The 22467-nt window shown below is 37.5% G+C and overlaps 1 protein-coding gene across 1 annotated transcript in view; it reads right to left on the reverse strand.

Moving 5' to 3' along the window:
• Positions 1 to 1169: 1169 nt before the first annotated feature.
• ZNF568 (zinc finger protein 568) overlaps positions 1170 to 22467 on the reverse strand; it is a 42590-nt gene continuing 21292 nt past the window's right edge. Inside the window, exons 5-7 of the mRNA XM_028090706.2 lie at positions 15731 to 15857; positions 15368 to 15463; positions 1170 to 3711 (exon numbers count right to left, since the gene is read on the reverse strand). Of these exons, the coding sequence (XP_027946507.2) occupies positions 2129 to 3711; positions 15368 to 15463; positions 15731 to 15857 (1806 nt within the window). The 3' untranslated portion in view covers positions 1170 to 2128. The remainder of the gene's footprint in view (positions 3712 to 15367; positions 15464 to 15730; positions 15858 to 22467) is intronic.

Raw genomic sequence — 22467 nt, forward strand, 5'->3', positions numbered from 1 at the left:
CTAAAGTTCCCTTTTGATCAATAGCCCCAATTCTAATCTCCTTTTTATAAAGGCACTAATGGTTTTCTGTATATCAAGTAATATTGCAGAGATGCTGTAATAAAATATTACCTTAAGTAAGGGTTTGTTCATATATCATCATAGAGAATGAGATCCTTTTAGAGGAACTCTTATTACTTCTCAGAGTCTGAGACCACTACCACTTCCAACCAAAATGAGACAGGGGATATAAATTAAGGGTTGTAAAAGGAATAATATGATCTATAGGTGTAAAGTGAAGCTTTGTTACAAAACTGCTTATGGCCATCTCAAGAAAATAAAAGGCTTTCTCATTTCAAAATGTTGTAATGATTAACAATGATATTAATGTCTATCCTGGTTGTATGGAAACTTACAGGGCAAGAAAACTAATGTCACATAGTCAGTTTCTCAAGAAAATCTTATTCTCTCCACAATGACTCTAATACATTACTAATTAGTTAGCTATGAATCCAGCAAATCTATTGCCAAATAATGTGAGACACACTGAGAAAGTAGGGATCATTAGACCATGATGCCCTAAAATGGTAAATAAAATCATACTTGATGTATCACACTGCCATCTGATTTTCAAATTCTTGATAATTACATATTTACTTAAATCTAAGACATAATTGGTTGAAAGATGAATATGTATTTTAGAAATGTTAAAATGTAAAAAGCATCATAAGATTGATAAAGTATGGTAATTTCATATTACATACAGTAAATAGGACTCTTACTTCTAATTACTAATTTTCTGGAAATATATTTGATAAAATAGTTCAGCATCTGATAGGGCATATGGATCCATCATAATATTCTTTCTATGGGCACAGGCTTCCCCTAGCCCATAAATTCCAAGAAATAATTACAAAAAACACCATTAAGACAAGACATCCATATTGCCACTGTGTATCATTAAGATTTTATATGCTATCAATCTTCCTTTTTAAGGCATAAAAATTACAAATAAAGCTAAAGCCCCCTTTGATCAACACTCTCAAACCTAATCTCTTGCCAGAGACAATACTAACAATAATTTGGTATGTACCCTTCTAGTCCATTTTAAATACATACATATTTCAATAATAAAAAAACATAGTACTGTTCTTCATGATTTAATTTCAATTTACACGAATGTCATTCATTATACAATGTTTCATCCGGGGATCTTGATTTTTTTTCACTCTACACTGTTTTACATAACTATCCATGTTACAAAATACAGATCTACTTTATTACTTTTAACTGCTGTATACTACTCCATTATTTAACTGTATCACACTTTATTTACCCATTATCCCATCAATAATTAGCTTGTTTTCAATTCATATATATATTTCTTATGGGTATTTGTGAGTTTCTTTAGAATGAATATACAGAAATGGAACTACAGGGTCCTTTTGTCTTTTAAAAAATGCTTCTCTGCCTCAAAGTCATAGACAACATCCTGTATTTCCTTCCAAGAACTTCAGTTTGGCTTTTCACATTCCAGGTCAAATCCTTTGGAATTCTGTTTCTTTTTATGTTGTAAGGTTGCATGTAGTTATTTTTTCCCTAATATGGAGAACCAAATACTCCAACAAATTTTATTGGCTGTCACTTCTCTACTGATTCATGATATCATGTCTAACATACACCAAATTCACATATATTCACTGATTTATTTCTAGGCATTCTATTCTGTAAATTCTGTTTATTTACCTATTCATGCTCCAATACCACACACTATTTAATGACCATAACTTTTGCGTAGTATATGGTAGAAGATGTGTCCTCTCTCTTCTTTTTCAAAATTGTCTCGGCAATCCAGGGATTTCCATTTCACATGAATTTTAGAATCATTTTGTAAAGATCCTAGAAAATTCGTGTTAGATGTTTGGAACTATATTAGGTCTATAGATTAATTCTGGGAGAATTGACATTTTTATGGTATTAGGTTTTTCCATCTGCATTTATGGTATTTCTCTCGATTTATTCAAGTCTTATGCCCTTCAGTGAAGCTTTACAGTTTTTCCATAAAGATATTGTTCATTTTTTTTAAGTTTACACCAATACGTTTCAAAAGTAAAGCATGGGTTGAATTTAAGAAAAGGCCTTCCCTCATTTAGTACACTCGGCGTTTCTCACCTGTATGCCCTCTCTTATGTATAGAAAGGGATGCTCTTTGAGAGAATGCTTTCCCACATTCATTACATTCAAAAGGTTTCTCACCAGTATGACTTCTCATATGTATAATAAGTAATGAGCATTGAGAGAAGGCTTTTCCACACTTACTACATTCATACGGTTTCTCCCCTGTATGACTTCTCACATGAAGAGTAAGGGATGAGATTCGAGAGAAGGCTTTACCACATTCATTACATTTAAATGGTTTTTCTCCAGTATGAATTTTTTCATGCTCAAGGAGATTTTGTCTCTGACTGAAAGCTTTTCCACATTGATTACAGTGATAGGGTTTCTCTCCAGTATGAATTTTCTCGTGTTCAGTGAGATTTGATTTCTGACTAAAGGCTTTCCCACATACTGTACATGCATAAGGTTTCTCACCAGTATGAATTCTCTGGTGTCTAATAAGGTTTGACATCTGAATAAAAGCTTTCCCACATTCATTACATTCATATGGTTTCTCTCCAGTATGAATTTTCTGATGTGTAATGAGATTTTCTTTCCTGCTGAAGGCTTTTCCACACTCATTACATTCATAAGGTTTCTCGGCTGTGTGATTTCTCATATGTACAGTAAGGGATGAACTTTGAGAAAACGCTTTCCCACATTCACTACACACATAAGGCTTCTCACCTGTATGACTTCTCATATGTATAATAAACACTGAGCATTGAGAGAAGGCTTTTCCACATTTATTACATTTATAGGGTTTCTCCCCTGTGTGACTTCTCATGTGTAGAGTAACAGATGACATTCGAGAAAAGGCTCTACCACATTCATTACATGCATAAGGTTTCTCCCCAGTGTGAATTTTCTCATGCTCAATAAGGTTTTGCTTCTGGCTGAAGGATTTTCCACATTCTTTACATTCATAGGGTTTTTCTCCAGTATGAATTCTCTCATGTTCAATGAGATTTGATTTCTGACTGAAGGCTTTCCAACAATCCTTACATGCATAAGGTTTCTCCCCTGTATGAATTCTCTGGTGTCTAATAAGGTTTGACATCTGAATGAAAGCTTTTCCACATTCATTACACTTATATGGTTTTTCCCCAGTATGAATTTTTTGATGTGTGATAAGATTTTCCTTCCTGCTGAAAGCTTTTCCACATTCCTTACATTCATAGGGTTTCTCTCCAGCATGAATTCTCTCATGTCTGATGAGGTCAAATTTATGACTGAAGTCTTGTCCACACTGATTACACTTAAAAGGGGTTAGAACATGGGATGAGCAATGGTAAAAAGGCTTCCTGTACTTATTATACTCATAGTTTTTCTCTCTTACACAGTTCTTCTCATAACTAAGTAAATCTAAATTATGTTCCAAACCCTTATCAAGTGAGTCATATTCAAAGAAGTTTTGTCTTGAAGTAAGAATATCTGAGCTCAAAGGAAATATTTTTGTAACTCTTTTACATTCAATGACATTTTCCTTAATCAGAGTTTTCTTGGAGATGGATGTGACTTTCCTCACAAGTGTTTCCTGTTGCTTCTTGATCTGTTCATCAACTTCCCAAACTTCTAAAATGGAGGACCAAAAATTATTACTTTTGAATTTTTCTGCTACTACACTATTAATAACATTTCAGAAATTTGCTCCTATGGAGTTGATTTTTTATGTTGACTCTAGTCTCCCAATATGAAAAAAATCCAAAGTGCAAATTACCCTAGTTTCTAAGTTTTAAGAGGTTAACTCCTATAAAATATTATGGAGAGAAAATTGACATTGATAGGCCTAAGTAGCTTTGACTGCTTTTAAAAGTATGCTTATACAATGCAGAAATCAGTAACATGAACAGATTAAGACGAAAGGCTGACGATACAAATGACTGGATAGGGAGTCAAAATGACCAGAGGATAAAATTAACATTTGTGGTTAAACACAGTGGATTGAATGTATATGTTTATTTCTCCTCCTCCCTAAAATTCCATTAAAATGACAGTAAAAAAATAAAATGTCAAATCCACAAGAACAAAGGAAATAAGAGTGTAAAGAAGGGAAAACAAGAGATTTCAACAAAAGAACGGAGATGAAAGGCATATAGGGAACTGTTAACTAATGGCAGAGCTAAGAAGTTAAAGTACTACAAAGAAAAAAAATAAAGTACTACAAAGATACAAATGTCAAGCAATAAAGTGATTTAGCCACAAAACACTGGAAAAGCTAACAAACTGGAGAATTCAGGTACTCAAAAGGTAGAGCGATGTCTGAAGAGAATTTAAAGTCTGAATAGGGAACACTTACACTCCCTGAGGCAAGTATTACGGATTTGCTTAAGTAACATCTTTCCAAACTCATCCTATGTTTTTCCAACCTGCGAAGAGTGAGTTATAACTGTATTTCCTGGACACACTTGCATGTAGGGTTCTGGATGTGATTTAGATTAATCATACAACATTTTAATTCAGAAATGAATTAAAATTAGAAAGAAAACAGGCATTTTACCTAAATACTACAACAGAAGTGGTAAGGTTCTGAAGCTCATGGTTATAGAGGCATTTCCCTGGTTCAATCAGAAACCATTTCTTTTTTTTTTTTAAGATTTTATTTATTCATTTGAGAGAAAGAGCACAAGCAGAGGGTGGGGGCCGGTAGAGAGAGAAGCAGACTCCCTGCTGAGCAGGGAGCCTGATGTAGGGCTCGATTCCAGGACCCTGAGATCATGACCTGAACCTAAGCCAGATGCATAACTGACTGAGCCTCCCAGGTGCCCCTCATTTTTTTTTTAAGTAAGCTCTACTCCCAACGTGGGGCTTGAACTCACAACCCCGAGATCAAAAGTTGCATGCTCCACCAACTGAGCCAGCCAGGTGGCCCATTAGAAGTTATTTCTTGATCATAGTGGGAAAAGGAACTCACTTAGCAGCTCACTTTTCTGATATGATGTTGAGACTCATTCCTAAAAGCTTATCCTATAGTTGGTCCTTCAGTCCTCCCAAAGGTTCTCTAGGACATTTAATACCTTCATATAAATTCCTTCCTTTTTAAATTAGTTGCTAATAAGCTCTTTTCTCTGTAACTGCATCTTCGCCAATACCTCCCCACCCCCCACATAACACAGGAAGTGGCCATGTATCCACAACCTGAGCAGGAAAAAAAAAGCTTACTCTATAGAGAAAATGAACTATATAGGCTCTAGACTTAGGAACAAATTAAGCTTATGTAAAGGAAGTCTCATACTAAAAACCTAGGAATTATGTAAACTTGTCAATATTAAATGTAAGATTTCCAATCCCTTTCTGTTGCTTGCCCCTCATGAATGCTGGCATTTACCTCCAGGTAGGAGATGAGAAGATTAAAAACAAAAGACCCACAGAACTAGAATTCTAGAACTGGCATTTGCAACTCAACAAAAAACTCCTAGGTTCTATTAAAAAAGCATCAAAAATTTGTTAGATTTTTAGAATTTCTTTTTTATGCTTTCATGCATCAAAATAAGGAAAACTAGTGACACTGATGAATTACCTATTTAAACAAAGATTTGAAAGTCTCATTACAATTAAAAATATATAGAAAACAAAGCAAACAGAAAAATTAGGCAAGTAGTAACTCTAGGAATGACAAAAATCTATGTAAGGATATATAATTAATAGTCATTTCTTGGCTCAGTATAACAGTATATCACCTAAAAGAACAAAGTAAGCAGTGAAAACCAATTTAGCCAAAACCTGTGATATAGCTATATCCAGAGAAAAAGGAAAGGGGAAGTGGTGGTGGTGGTGTAAGAGTACTAAACCTCATCTTTCATTAATATCAAGTTGATATTAATTAGAAATTACCAAATAATAGCATACTCAGAGAAGACTAGCTTCCATCCTATCCCTGAAACACTGATTCTTCCTACATTGCCTGACGGGTAAGCATTTTCATTAATTTTGGGGTTATTTTTTTTTTTTTAAAGATTTATTTATTTATTTTATTTGACAGAGAGAGACACAGTGAGAGAGGGAACACAAGCAGGGGGAGCGGAAGAGGGAGAAGCAGGCCTCCTGCTGAGCAGGGAGCCTGATGCGGGGCTCGATCCCAGAACCTGGGGATCATGACCTGAGCTGAAGGCAGAAGCTTAACAACTGAGCCACCCAGGCACCCAATTTGGGGGTTATTCTTATATTCTTTTAAAATACGTATATTAAATACATATACATATGCCATATATATATCCATACACATATGCCTCTCCCACTCTTTATAAAAAAGGTGGCATATTCTATTTTTTTTTAAAGATTTTATTTATTTATTCATGAGAGACAGAGAGAGAGAGAGAGGCAGAGGGAGAAGCAGGCTCCCAAGGAGCAGGGAGCCCGATGTGGGACTCAATCCCAGGACTCTGGGATCATGACCTGAGCCGAAGGCAGACACTTAACCATCTGAGCCACCCAGGCGCCCAAGGTGGTATATTCTAAATGCTGCTCTGCACATTGATTTTTTCCATTTATGTATCCTGAATGGAAGCATGACATCTCTGACTTGTTTTATAGTTTTGACATTGGAATTATGTAAATGTTTTACATAACAACAAAAAAAGTTAAATCAAATGAGGAGGAAAAAAGCCAAAATAACTCTTAAAAATTGAAAACAAATGGAAAAGAATAAATCTATATATGAAGTTAGGGCCATAATCACTTCAAGTGACTTTAAACACAGTAGTTTGACTATACCCTAAGAGAGAAAAAAAATACAACCAAAGAAATCTTAAACTACATTCTTTTTATTTTTCTTTCTTTTTTTTTTTTTTTGTTCTTTTTAAGATTTTTTTATTTTAGAGAGAGAGTGCTCACTCACGTGCACAGGGGAGGGGCAGAGCGAGAGGGAGAGAGAATCTCAAGCAGACTCTATGCTGAGTGTGGAGCCCACATAGGGTTCCATCTCACAACCCTGAGATCACCACCTGAGTTGAAACCAAGAGTGGGCTGCTTAACTGACTGTGCCACTCAGGCAACCCAGTAGTCTTTTTCATTATTAGTAATATTGGTATTGTTGTTTGGAACTAATATATATATATATATATATATATATATATACATACACACAGAGAGGGAGAGAGGGAGGGAGGGAGATATCAGTTTGGGCTCTCAAGGGACATTTGGCAATGTCTGAAAGATCTGGAGACGTTTTTGGCTGTCACAACTTGGGGAAGTGGGGAGAAAGGAGATTGGTACTCCCAGCACCTAATAGATAGAGGCCACAGAGGCTGCTAAACATTCTACACCCTACATAAACATCCTACAATGCACAGGATAGTTCCCTACAGCAAAGAATTATCTGGCCCAAAATGTCAGCAATGCCAAGGTTGGGAAATATATATGGATTAAGCAAATAAATATTTTAATGCAAAAAGGAGCCGAGATTTTCAGTATAAAAGATACAAAAACAAAACAAAAAAGGTAAGAAAAACCCTACACTCTTTAATTTGAATTGGATGTATCAGTATATATATGTACATTTTTTTCTTTCTAAAAAGTGTATTTTTCTAGCTTTGTCCACTTACAAGCTCTATAAGCAATGACAACCTAGTACTAATGAGCAACTATTGTGCCCAGATTGTGGTCTCCAAATCATTTCCCACTAAAGGAAGCAGGGGTTTTAGAAAAGTAGCTATTTTATGTCTGGAGTAGGAAATTTATAAAATTAGCCAAAGAATCCTCTGGCTAGTGATATGACAATCTGAGCATTAAATTTGCTAATAATATGGGCTTATTAATAAATAACATATAAAATATATTTAAAACATAATTTATAGGGCACCTGGGTGGCTCAGTTGTTAAGCATCTGCCTCAGCTCAGGTCATGATCCCCGGGTCCTGGGATCAAGCCCCGCATTGGGCTCCCTGCTCTGCAGGAAGCCTGCTTCTCCCTCTCCCACTCCCCCTGCTTGTGTTCCCTCTCTCGCTGTGTCGCTCTCTGTCAAATAAATAAAATCTTTAAAAAAAATAAATGAAACATAATTTATATGTTTTGTAAATATATAAACATTTCTAAATGTTTTCCATATATATCATTTACATGCACTGAATAATATGTTATTTATTTTGATGCTCATTATATAAATTTATAATGATTTAACTTGGCAAACTAGAGAATGTTAGGACACCAATCATTATTCTCAAAGTTTCTGAAGGGGGCGCCTAGGTGGCTCTGTCAGTTAAGCATCTGACCCTTGGTCTCAGCTCAGGTCTTGATCTCAGGGTTCTGAGTTCAAGCCTCATGTTGGGGTCCATGCTGAGCATGGAGACTACTTAAAAGAAAAAGTTTTTGAAGGAAAGGAGTCAAGTACTTCTCTTTCCTGCTCTGTAAAAACTATATTTCAGGGTAATCAAACAGTTATTGACAGAGTTGTTCTTGTTTTTTTTTTTAAGTTGTTTTTGTTTTTTTTTTTAAGTAATCTCTACATCCAATGTGGGACTCGAACTCACAACCCCAAAATCAAGAGCTGCACACTCCACTGATGGAGCCAGCCAGGCGCCCCTTGAGTTCTTTTTTATGAGAGATTTCAGCTAATAAAAGCAGAAGAAACCTCTAATAAAATAATGGATCTAGCCAAAGATTATCAATGGCTGTTAAAAGCCTTAAGTGAAAAGTTAGTATGAATCTTTAAAATAGATGGATTCTGATTCACAACACATGAATCTATTCATCAGTTTTTTAAAGATTTTATTTATTTATTTTGAGAGAGAAAGAGTGAGAGCAGGGGGAGGGGCAGAGGGAGAGGAGAAAGAGAATCTCAAACAGACTCCATGCTGAGTGTGGAGCCTCATGTGGGGCTCAATCCTACGACCGTGATATCATGACCTGAGCTGAAATCAAGAGTCAGACACTTTACTGACCGAGCCACCCAGGTGCCCCTCTACTCATCAATCTTAATATAAAAGTGGGATAAACCAATCTGATAAGATGTAATATGATGCACACAGCTCCATCAATGACGTATCCTTGCTAAAGAACTGAACTTGAATACAATAAGGCCAGATTATAGGAAAAATGGAATAAAGGAGTATGTAAAACACCATGAGGAAGCAAACTGCCAAATCCAGTATGTGGGACATTCTAGAGCAGGGGTTGGCAAAAAATAGTGATAGCCTGTTTTTGTGCAGCCTGTGAGCTAAGAATGTTTTTTTACACTTTTAAAGGGTTGTTGAGAGACAGAATATGAGACAGAGACTTTATCCGGCCCACAAAACCTATTTATTATCTGGCCTTCTAAAGAGAAAAATTGCTGACCCTTGTTCTAAAAGACAAATGACCTGGATTCTACACAAATAAAATGTGTGGGGAAAAAATGGGTTGGGAGGGAAGGGCAGGGGGAGAAACTCTTAAGAATTAAAGCAGACCTAAGAGATATGTCAACCAAATGCAATGTGCTAATCTTTATTTAGATCCTGATTCTAATAAACCAACCATAAAAATATATTCTTGAGACAACTGAGGAAATAGGAACAGAGACTAAATATCAAATGATAGTAAGAAATTACGATTAATGTTATTAGGTGTGATAATAATATTGTGGTTATTTAAATAATTTCACCTGTTAGAGATATATACAATGGTATTCAAAGGTGAAATGTAAAAGAGTTCAGCAAACAAAACCAAAACAAAACTGGGGTAGACAGATAAACAAGTCTGGCAAAATGTTGATCACTATTGAAGCTAAGTAATGAATACAATGAGGATTCCTTATACTCTATTTTTGTATGGTTGAAAATGACCATAATAAAATTATTTATTTATTTTTTTAAAAGATTTTATTTATTTATGTGACAGAGAGAGACACAGCAAGAGAGGGAACACAAGCAGGGGGAGTGGAGGAGGGAGAAGCAGGCTCCCAGTGAGCAGGGAGCCCAATGTGGAGCTCGATCCCAGGACCCTGGGACCATGACCTGAGCCGAAGGCAGACGCTTAATGACTGAGCCACCCAGGCACCCCTATAATAAAATGTTTTAAAGTATTTATTTAGAAATAAAGATCAATACTAAAAGAAATAGCTAAGTAAGTTGAAATGAAAATGATTGCCTAAATGACGTAAAATGTGAGGTCAGAAGAAGGGACTGTCATAACCCTTGTATTTCTTTGTTTTTTAAAAAGAAGTACATGTATTTGAGAAAAATTAAAAATATATTTTAAAAAGGAAAGAAATACTATAAAAGGAAAATGATAACAGTAGCATTAGGTTACAGAAGCAAATTATAACCCAAGTTCTTCTTACTTTTGCCTAGATTAACTGCTCTATGATCCTAGGAAGTTTAGCTCTTGTCTATTCTGCAGACGAAAAGCAATTTTCATAAGTTTTAATTCCCTTGTTTTGTATAAAAACACTTGAAGTTTAGGCTGTCCAAACTAAATCCAGCCCCAAATTGGTAATAACAATGGCGACAGCTTCAACTTTCCATCTAATTGCAAGTCATTCTCTTAGGTGCTTAAAGAACAAGGCATATAAGTACCCAATGAAAAGATCACAAGGCAAGTCATCTTTGCTCAAGATCTGATTCACTGCATTGTTCTAATAGCAGGTACTATCATTTTATCCTATGTTCATTTTTCCATGCTGAAACTGTCCTTACCAGCAAATCCTGTTGTGTTTTGCTTTTGTTCTTTCTTCATGGCGGACATACTGTTGCTCAAAATGATAATTATTTTTTGTACATTATTAGCTCTATAATGGTTTCTCTAGGTTCAACTGTGGGTAACTTAAAATTCAGATAATTACACATTTTTTAATCTTTATATTCAGTTATCTTCTAAGTCCCTGCCTATAAACTACTGCTGTAACCTGACTGCCACCATGCGTAAAGCAAAACCATAGCTATAGTTCAGTGATTAAAAAAGGGAAAAAATCTCTTAAAAAAATTAAAAAGGGAAAAAACTGAACTAAATTACCAACAAGGTTTTAAAAATACAAAAAAGGGCATGAAGGTTGGCAAAGTTCAGACTTCTCTGACTCTACGCTAGATAACCCATTCTCTATTTCACTAATCCTTTAAGGTCTCCCCTCTTCCAATCAAGCTATGCTTCAAATTTTACCCCATGAACATGTCATGCTAATTTTCCTCTCAAAACTTTTATGTTTTGCTTTTTTTAATATTGTTTTTCTCATTTTTATTTGTTATTTTTTTTTAGAGAGAGAGTCGCATGTGCGGGTGGGGGTGGAGGAGGAGAGGGAGAGAGAGAGAATGTTAAGTGGGCTCCACGCCCAGTGCAGAGCCCAAGGGGCTCAATGCGGGGCTCCATCTCATGACCCTGAGATCATGACCTGAGCTGAAATCGAGTCGGACACTCAACTAACTGAGCCACCTAGACACCCCAAATAAATATTTTAAAACAACAAAAACAATAAGAAGAATCTCTCCCAATATAGCTCTACACCAATCAATTCATGAATCATTAAATGAAGAATAAGACAGTCTTTCTTTTGGTGGATTAAGCCTCAGAAATCAAGTATAAAGGGCGCCTGGGTGGCTCAGATGGTTAAGCATCTGCCTTCGGCTCAGGTCATGATCCCAGGGTCCTGGGATCGAGTCCCGCATCAGGCTCCCTGCTCCTTGGGAACCTGCCTCTCCCTCTGCCTCTCTCTCTCTCTCTCTCTGTCTCTCATGAATAAATAAATAAAATCTTTAAAAAAAAAGAAATCAAGTATGAAAACATATATAAGCAGTATGTTTTAAGACTTCATATCACTCTGGTAGACATAGACTAGAAAGTTAGCTCAAAGATGAGGGTAGATCTATAATGGCTAGAAGTGCTGGGGACTGTTTACGAGAAATCAAACTCCAAGTTAAATAACAGAACCACAATAGGTAAGAACCCTCATAATTAAAGGCAAAGATGTGAAGAGTTTCACAGTACTGGAGACATCAAATGTTGCCATTTCTGTAGTTAAATACTGATTTAAAGGCATGAACACACCTATGTCATGAAGGTACATAAAGGAAAAAGAATCTATATGTAATTTAGAATGGCTCTGGATAATGCCCAGTGAGGGCTGAAAGAAAAAGTCATATATAAGACATTTCCTAAAGGAACAGGAAATAAACAATAAACAGGAACTGAGGGGTATCAAAATCTTTTAGAGAAGAGCAAAAGGAAAGACATTTCCAAAAAGGGTGATCCATAGGATCAAATATAGCACAGAGGACTTCCTGTTTCAAAACGGTCAAATTAAACATCTCTGTGTCCTGTCTTCTTTCTGTAAAAGTGAAGAAGAAAACAAAAAGAAAATACATCTTCAGTGAAACTAAAAGGGAGCTAAACTCCAATTCCAGCAAATAAAGAAAGACCAGAGGAGAAATTGGACTAGGTAGGAAAGAAACTTGGAGATAGTGGCTGTTCTTTCTTATCTCAGACAGAAAGCACAGTGAACAGAGTTCCTCTGAATAGAAGGAAACACTCTGTGCGCAGAATGAACTAGTTATTTTTTGCAACAGTGTGATCCAGATGTGTTGAAACTGGTGGCAGGAACATAATGGTCTTCATCTGGCCCTATCAAATGGTAGGGAAGACAGGACTAAATAAGAAGATGCAAACAGCCATTATTCTTATATAAGCAGTCTGTGGACATAGGAGAGTAGAAGGGATACTGCAGGGCGCCTGGGTGGCTCAGTTGGTTGAGCGACTGCCTTAGGCTCAGGTCATGATCCTGGAGTCCCAGGATCGAGTCCCGCATCGGGCTCCCTACTCAGCGGGGAGTCTGCTTCTCCCTCTGACCCTCTTCCCTCTCGTGCTCTCTATCTCTCATTCTCTCTCTCAAATAAATAAATGAAATCTTAAAAAAAAAAAAAAAAAGGAGGGATACCGCACGCTAGAGGAAGCATGCAACTGATAATCTCTGATTTGGAAGAAGTAAAGGGCAAACCAACTCTCAATACAAAACCCTGAATGATAAAGGAAGTTGTTATGAGTGATAAGGGTTTCCCATTCACTCAGAGCATTTTTCCGGACACTCTTTGACACTCTTCTGTAAATAACTGGTCCAGCAAGAAATAACCTCACTTAAAGATGAGTAATGGTGATAGTAAAAGGAATCTGCATCAGCAATATGCGATAATGCTAATTAGAACCAAAAAACATGAATATACAAGTTGAAATGAAAAACTGACAGTGATTGATTAATAGGCCTCAAAAGTTCTAAAGCTTTAAAAAAAAAGAAACCTGGGGCACCTGGAAGGCTCAGTCATTGAGCGTCTGCCTTTGGCTCAGGTCAGGATCCCAGGATCCTGGGATCGAGCCCCGCATCGGGCTCCCTGCTCGGTGGGAAGCCTGCTTCTTCCTCTCCCACTCCCCTTGCTTGTGTTCCCTCTCTTGCTGTGTCTCTCTCTAATAAATAAATACAATCTTAAAAAAAAAAAAAAAAAAGAAACCTATGGGCATCCAAGGCAAACAAATCAAGTCACCTATGAGGAGAACCAATCGGACTTCAGAGGTCTCCAAGCAATATTCAAAGCCAGGAGATAGTAGAGGATTATTTAAAGTCTTCAGAGAACTGTCTACAGAACAAACAAATAAACAAAGAAACAAACAAAAAAACTAGGAAAAAAAGTATGACCCAAGAATTTTATACATAGCCAAATAATAAAGGGTAAGAAAAAAAGATATTTTCTTATGGGCAAAAACTCAAGGACCTAGTTCCCAATAAATTATAAGTTCCATGAGGACAGGACTTTGTTTTGTATACTGTTACATGCTCATGCCCAAAATAGTATTTTATCTTTATTGCTAGAAATATAAATGTGGTTTTCTTTCCTTCATACCTTCTACTTGGTTGTTGAAGTATATATGAAAGCTATTGATTTTTATTTGTTAATTTGATATCCTACCATCTCACTGGATTCTTTTACTGTTTGTTATACTTCTTCAGTTGATTCTCTTGTGTTTTTCAGGGATACAATTTTATCTTAAAGATGAGTTTATAGATTCCTTTCCCATGACAGAAAGCACAGTGCTGAAAGGACAGACAGAAAGTACAGTACTGATTTTTTTCTCTTATCTAATACTTTGGTATATACTTAAGAAATATACAAAAGCTATAAAGGGAAAACTTGGAAAGCATTTATGAAGGATACAAAGTAGATGTGAACAAAGACAGGGCATGTTCTTTAATAGAAAATCTCAACATTCTAAAGATGTCATATCTCTAAAAGTTAATTTATATACCTAATACATTCCCAATAAAAAGTCCAATAGGTTTTTCTCTGGAAATAGAGAGTTGTATCTAACATTCATATGGTAAAATAACAATCAAGAAGAGCCAGCACAACTCTGAGAAAGAATGGATGCAACTGGGAAAGAAAGGGACTCAGTGTCAAGGATAAGAGGGAGACTTACTTTTTAATGTATCTTTTGGATTGTTTATGTTCTTTAACCAAGTGTATATATACATTTTTCTTTTGAGAGAGCAATATATATATTGAAATATATATATATTTTGGAGAGAGCAAGCGGGTGGGGGAGGAACAGAGGGAGAGGGAGAGAGAAAATCCCAAGCAGTCTGCACACCCAGCGTGGAGCCCAACCTAGGGCTCGATCTCATGACTCAGATCACGACCAGAGCCAAAATTAAGAACAACTGGATGCTTAATGGACCCAGGTGCTCTGAAGTATGCATATTTACATTTTAAAAAAATTAACATAATGGAAGGTGGGAATAAGTAGGAGTAAGGCACCAATTTCTAAGGCAGAAACTTAAAGCTACATGGGCTTGTGAAGGTTGTGAACTAAAATCGGAACTGTGAATACTGTTAGAGAATATATGTCTATAGCTTTTCAAAATGGAAAGAAATTGAAAGGAATCTAAGTGTGAAACAAATATACTTTTAAAATACTACACATCTATGAAATGCTGAATACATAAGGAATTAAAACTAAGGGAAACACTAAGGAAAAAGAGAGCTTAAAGATCATAGAGAGGGACAATAATCCTGAAACTGAGGCAATAAATGAATTCAAGAAGGTTGGCATCCTGAAATCCGATGGAACTACCAGCCCTCTAAAATTTGGAAAAGGAGGATAGCTCCAGTACAGGAAGAAAATAGTATCTGGAAATGTCACAGGAATCCAATCCGTTCATACTGCTTGTCACCCTGGAACACTAGGGCTTTTAAGAAAATCTTGGAAAATGTAAAATGGTGTCAACCACATTAACAACTGTCATGTGGCTTTCTCATTCAGAGCTGCCTCTTTACTTATTCACCTGGACAGTGCCTCCCAAGCATTTCTTCCTCTACCACCCATGGCTCCTCTTCCTGCTCCAACTTGAAGATCACATCTGGTTTGGTGACTTGATAACCTATTACAGGAAACAGCAAAGCACTTGCATGTTAATGCTGGAGACCACCATCCACACCTGGGGCTGAGTCTTAGGAGCTTGAGGGCCTTTGAAGGATGAGGACAAAGAAATTTCTAAAGTGAGACAAAGTAATCAGGCTTTACCCTGAAGATGAGTACATACAATCATGTAAAGACAAGGCAGACTAAATTCACCTGGCAAGTTAAAGTCTTCATACGCTTCAAAAATGGAAAGGAATTCCATGAAAAATTGCAAAGCTACCCTTACCCACTGTGACTAGGTTGCTGTAGTTCTCTAGCATCACATCCCGGTACAAGTTCCTCTGAGCAGGTTTCATTTGCTGCCATTCCTCCTGGGTGAGGTCCACAGCAACATCCTTAAATGTCACTGTTTCCTGTAAAAACCAATCCTAATTAATATGAACTCATCAAACTTCAATGGAGTGGTCAAAATATGTAAGAACTCATGTCCATCATGAACTCAGGCATCAGAGTTCACTACAAACTGTATATCAAGTCTTCATATTTACCTAATCTTATATTATACCGTGAGGGAAAACAAACCATAGTGGAAATATCATGTAAGATGTCGATTATTGAGTTAATAATCAACTTAAGCATTCATCATCTATTATGCAGGAAACTGAACATAGTGGTCACTGATTTGTACTGGTCTGTGACAGAATTGAAAGAGTTAGACATGACTCACAGGTAACTGTCTCAGAACCTGTCCAAGTGACTGTGTGACCTAGTGAGAAAGAGAACATGGAGAAAGTGGAGAAGGAAGAGAAATAAGGTAGGAGGAATGAGGAGAGGTATGAAAATTGGAATGTGCAAAATTTGAAATTTCTATACAACTTCTAGATGGAAATGTCCACTATGCAGTTAGAGGTACGAAGAAAGATGAGAATTAGCCATCAACCTAAAATTGAGAGCTGAATCCACGGCTGAAGGATAGGAGTAGTAGAGAACATATAGTGGGTAAAGGTCCAAGGACAGAATCAACAGTTAGGCATCAAAGAAAGGGACTCAGGTTTTTGTTTCTTGTTTGTTTTATTTACAATCAGAGGATGAAAATTAAAATCATGACAGCAATGTAACAGAAGCCAAGAAACTAATGACAAATTCCTGGAAAAGAATGTTACTTGATCACATATATCTAACTCTTCCTCCCCACTTAAAAACTTCAATATTCAAATAAGGAAGTAAGGAAAAAATCTTTATCCGTAAAGGTGCTAAGATAAAAAAGCACCCATATATCCCACATTCGGGAGAATTTATTCAAGAAATAGTACACACGAGGGGCACCTGGGTAGCTCAGTCGTTAAACATCTGCCTTCAGCTCAGGCCATGATCCCAGGGTTCTGGGATCGAGCCCCGTATCGGGGTCCCTGCTCCGTGGAAGCCTGCTTCTCCCTTTCCCATTCCCCCTGCTTGTGTTCCCTCTCTCAAGGTGTCTCTCTCTGTCAAATAAATAAATAAAATCATAAAAAAAAAAGAGGGGCGCCTCAGTGGCTCAGTTGGTTAAGCAGCTGCCTTCGGCTCAGGTCATGATCCCAGGGTCCTGGGATCGAGCCCCACATCAGGCTCCCTGCTCAGTGGAGCCTGCTTCTCCCTCTCCCTCTGCATCCCACTCTGCCTACTTGTTCTCTCTATCTCTCTGTCAAATAAATAAATAAAATCTTAAAAAAAAAAAAAGAAATAGTACAAATGAGATAGACAAAATGGGAAATACAAATGAAAATCACCAAAGGCTGGATTGCAATTAGTGTTCCTTTTTTTTCTTTAAGATTATATTTATTTATTTGAGAGAGAGAGTGTGTGTGTGCACGCATGAGCTGGAGGAGGGGCAGAGGGACAAGCAGACTTCCCGCTGAGCAGGGAGCCTGACACAGGGCTCTATCCCAAGACCCTAGGATCATGACCTGAGCCAAAGTCAGATCTTAACTGACTGAGCCACGCAGGCGCTCCTGCAATTAGTGTTTCTGAGACACTGTCTCTATGATCTATGATCATTACTACCATCAACATTATCATCACTGTCATCTACTGAGTAGTTATACACCAGGTACTGTAATAATTTCTTTAGATATGTTAACTTCTAAAATAACCTGGTAAGGTTATGCAGTGGCTACTTTATCCATTTAAAAAGTAAGGAGGGGCACCTGGCTGGCTCAGTCCGTAGAGCATGTGACTCTTGATCTTAGGATTGTTCACTACACAATGGGTATAGAGACTACTTAAAAATAAAATCTTTAAGGAGTGCCTGGGTGATACAGTCAGTAAAGCATCCGACTCTTGGTTTCAGATAGGTCATGATACTCGGGTCCTGGGATCGAGCCCCGTGTTGCCCAAAGGATCTGCTTAAGATTCTCTCTCCTGGGGCGCCTGGGTGGCTCAGTTGGTTAAGCGACTGCCTTCGGCTCAGGTCATGATCCTGGAGTCCCGGGATCGAGTCCCGCATCGGGCTTCCTGCTCAGCAGGGAGTCTGCTTCTCCCCCTGACCCTCTTCCCTCTCATGCTCTCTATCTCTCATTCTCTCTCTCTCAAATAAATAAATAAAAAATCTTAAAAAAAAAAAGATTCTCTCTCCCTCTGCTTCTGCCCTTCCTGCTTGTGCGTGTCTCTCTCTCAAATAAATAAATAGAATCTTAAAAAAAAAAAAACTTTAAAAATAAGTAAATAAATAAATAAAAATGAAAAGTAAGGAGACCAGGGTTAAGAATAACTCTTCCAGGGTCATAAAGCTTCATATGTGGTAAGAGCTGGATTGTAGCCCAAGCAGTGTCATTACACTTTTTCTCCAACTTAGCAGGAGGAGTCTCAGAATCCCACAAATATCCCCTGACTCAAGACAGACAACTGGACACACTTGTGCATTTGAAACCTCTCTTGCTGAGGTTGAAAGCATATGAAATCACCAATGATGGGAAACTACAGGACAAATATCATGACCAGAAAAAAAAAATCAAAGGCCAATGATGATGGGACATGATCCTGATTTGGAGAAGCAGACAGAAATCAGATTGAGCAGTAGGGAAGACTGAAAACAAAAGCAGATGTAGAAAACTAGCATCTGGTACAATCTAGGAGCAAAAGCAGATATAAAGTATTTTTTCTGTCAGTACCCAATATTGTATTAGCCAAATTAGCCAAATAAACTTACAAAAACTAGTACTTAAGATTTTAGGTAAAGAGTGAGGGAGTAATCCTTAAAATAACTTTGGAGCAAATTACCTGGTATATATATGAGTTGGTAAATGTAAAAACAAATTAAATTTACACTTAAAAAAGTTATAAATATAAATATTTACAGTTATAAAATAATTTTTATGTTATAATTTATTGTAATATTATAATTTATTGTAATAATTTTATAATTTTTATATTATATACTTTAATATAAATATTAAAGTTATAAATATATACATTTATATAGATATAAATCTCTAAAAACAGTTATCTTGATCATTTTAATAAATTAAATACTTGTCAAGCCTAAATCAAGAAAAAAAATAAAACACAATAATTCAAACTGGGATATAAAACGAACATGTAGTAAAAGAGTGTCAAGTTTTGAGAGGAATTCTACTTTGAGATAGCAGTATGAGGTACTCTATGGATGCTTCCCAGTAAAACAGGCATAACTGGTGAAAATTTTGTTTTTTGTTTTTAAATTTTCAGTCTCTGGAAATTACCCTAAGGGCATAAAGCAATGAAGAACCATTTATTCAAGAAAACCTACTAAAACTTGGGGCGCCTGGGTGGCTCAGTCATTAGGCATCTGCCTTCGGCTCAGGTCATGATGTCAGGGTCCTGGGATCGAGCCCCACATTGGGCTCCCTGCTCGGCGGGAAGCCTGCTTCTCTCTCTCCCACTCCCCCTGCTTGTGTTCCCTCTCTCGCTGTGTCTCTCTCTGTCAAATAAATAAATAAAATCTTAAAAAAAAAAAAAGAATCAGGAAAAAAGACAACTAAAGAGAAAGAAGTCAGAAGAAACCTCAAAGACTGGCCTCAAAAACTACCCCTGCCTGAATTCAATGAGATCATAAAGTGGAGCAATTTATGCTCCAGGCATTGTCAAAAACAATAATGCAATCCGTTGGCAATCAGTAGATGTGATACCAAACAAGACAGACAACTTAAAAAAGAGGTAGAGGAAATGGACAAAGAGAGCCCTTCTAACACCACCATCATCCTAGAGTGTCTTTGGACATGCCCAAGGCTATACCTTCTGAGATGTGACCCCAAAGTATCACACTATAGGGGAAACAGATTTCACTAAAATAACATAGGCAAGTCACTGAACAAATGCGTAAGTAAACAAAAATAAAAACAACTCTTAGAAAAGGAGGGATGGGAATCAGTAACCAGAATTGTTACACTATATAAGGTAAGTATTCAGTTTTTAACAAAAAATTACAACAGGAAAAGAAACAGGAGAGCGAAGTCCATACAGTGAAAAAAGGAGGCAACAGAAATTGCCTGGGAGGGGCACCTGGATGGCTCAGTCGTTAAGCGTCTGCCTTCGGCTCAGGTCATGATCCCAGGGTCCTGGGATCAAGCCCCACAGCGGGCTCCCTGCTCTGTGTGAAGCCTGCTTCTCCCTCTCCCACTCCCCTTGCCTGTTTTCTTTCTCTTGCGTTCTCTCTGTCAAGTAGATAAAATCTTAAAAAAAAAGAAAGAAAGAAATTGCCTGGGAAAGGGCTCAGATGTCAGGTTTAACAAACTAAGACTTCAAAGCATCCATTATAGACATAGCTAAAGGAAACCATGATTAAAGAAAGGACAGTATATATATATTTTGGATACAAAGGAAGACGGCTAGATGGTCCCACAAACACAACTAGATAATTATGAAATCATCCTAAAATACCCCAGAAATATATCTGAAGATTAGTTGAACTCTACAACTAAAGGTAAAGAGGCCACATCGAAGAAAATGTGGAGACACAGATAGGAAGAGCAGCTGATCATGGCCCCTGTAGTGGGGAGGGAGCTGTACTCACAGAGAAGGGTGAGAGACCGACTAGCACACAGGGGAGCACATGGGGAAAATGAATTATCACAGCAACTGGTTTGGACAGCGAGCGGGCCTAAATTTGATGAGTTCTTGCTACCAATGGGACTTAAAGTCTAGAGTTTTGTGTTTTTTTTTAATTTTTGAAAAAGATTTTATTTGTCAGAGAGAGAGAACACAAGCAGGGGGACCGGCAGGCAGAGGGAGAAGCAGGCTCCTGGCTGAGCAAGGAACCCGATGTAGGACTCGATTCCAGGATGCTGGGATCATGACCTGAGCCAAAGGCAGATGCTTAACCGACTGAGCCACCCAGGCTTAGTCCCAGGCCTAGAGTTTTAAAGGTGAGCATGCATGGCTCTGAGAGAGCTTGGAGAACATTGGGGCTACTCTTGGAGAAAAGTCAGGGTAAACAGCCCACAGAAATACAGTGTGGAAACAGTGATCTGAAGAGTGCTTGGGGCACACAATGGGGAAGTTAGTTGCTCATCTTGGAGTGTGTCCCAGATAGGCAGCATTTACAGAGACCCACCTGGGAACAAAGGAACTGTGTAACACCATTTCCCTCCCCAACTCATCAGCATAAGCACAGGGCCACCTGTGGAAACCAGTGCAGTGCCCACACCGGTACCTATCTTGCTTACACCAAGCCTGCCCCCTCTGTCCTTCAGAAGAACTGCCCTTCCCAGTCATACTTGCCTCAGTCCCAGTTTGGAGGGTCCCTTCCCCCAGAAGACTGGCTCAAACCCCTGCAAACACTGTGTCTCTTGACCTGGCAGTACTGTGAGGCCTTAGCTATAAATATTTATGCACCCAACATGGGAACACCCAAGCATTACCCTGATACCAAAACCAGATAAAGATATCACAAAAAAGAGAACTACAGGCCAGTATCTCTAATGACCATAAATGCAAAAACCCTCAACAAAATACTAGCAAACCAAATCCAACAATACATTAAAAAAATCGTTCACCATGATCAAGTAGGATTTACTCCTGGGTTGCAAGGGTGGTTCAATATTCTCAAATGAATCAATGTAACACATCACACCAATAAGAGGAAGGATAAGAACCATATGATCATTTCAATAGATGCAGAAAAAGCATGTGACAAAGTACTACACCCATTCATTTTATTTATTTATTTATTTTTATTTTTTAAAGATTTTATTTATTTATTTGTCAGAGAGAGAGAGCAGGCAGAGGGAGAAGCAGGCTCCCCACTGAGCAGGGAGCCCGACGTGGGACTCAATCCCAGGACCTTGGGATCATGACCTGAGCCGAAGGCAGACGCCTAACCAACTCAGCCACCCAGGCACCGTGTATCTATTCATTTTAAAAAGGCTCAACAAAGTAGGTTTAGAGGGAACATACCTCAACATAAGAAAGGCCATATATAAGAAATCCACGGCTAACACCATCCTCAATGGGAAAAACAACCTTTCCTCTAAGATCAAGATCAAAACAAGGTTGTCCACTCACACCACTTTTATTCAACATAGTACTGAAAGTCCTAACCACAACAGTCAAACCTCAAAAAGAAATAAAAGGCATCCAAGTCAGTAAGGAAGAAGTACAACTTTCATTATTTGCAGATGATGGTGATACTGTATAGAAAACCTGAAAGACTCTGCCAAAAAACTGTTAGAACTGATAAATGAATTCGGTAAAGTTGCAGGATGCAAAATCAATCTACAGAGATCTGTTGCATTTTTCATACAATAATAATGAAACGGCAGAAAGAGAAATTAAGAAAACAATTCCATTTACAATTACACCAAAAATAATAAAATACTTAGGAATAAATCTAACCAAAGAGGTGAAAGACCTGTACTCTGAAAACTATAAAATAGTGATGGAAGAAACTGAAAATGACAAACAAAATGGAAAGACATGCCATGTTCATGGACTGGAAGAACAAATATTGTTCAAATGACTATACTGTCCAGGGGTGCCTGCCTGGCACAGCTGGAAGAGCTTGTGACTCTT

The sequence above is a fragment of the Eumetopias jubatus genome, unplaced genomic scaffold (assembly GCF_037043125.1).
Source record: "Eumetopias jubatus isolate StellerSeaLion01/CBP00866 unplaced genomic scaffold, mEumJub1_p1.0 scaffold_10, whole genome shotgun sequence".
Taxonomy (NCBI): domain Eukaryota; kingdom Metazoa; phylum Chordata; class Mammalia; order Carnivora; family Otariidae; genus Eumetopias; species Eumetopias jubatus.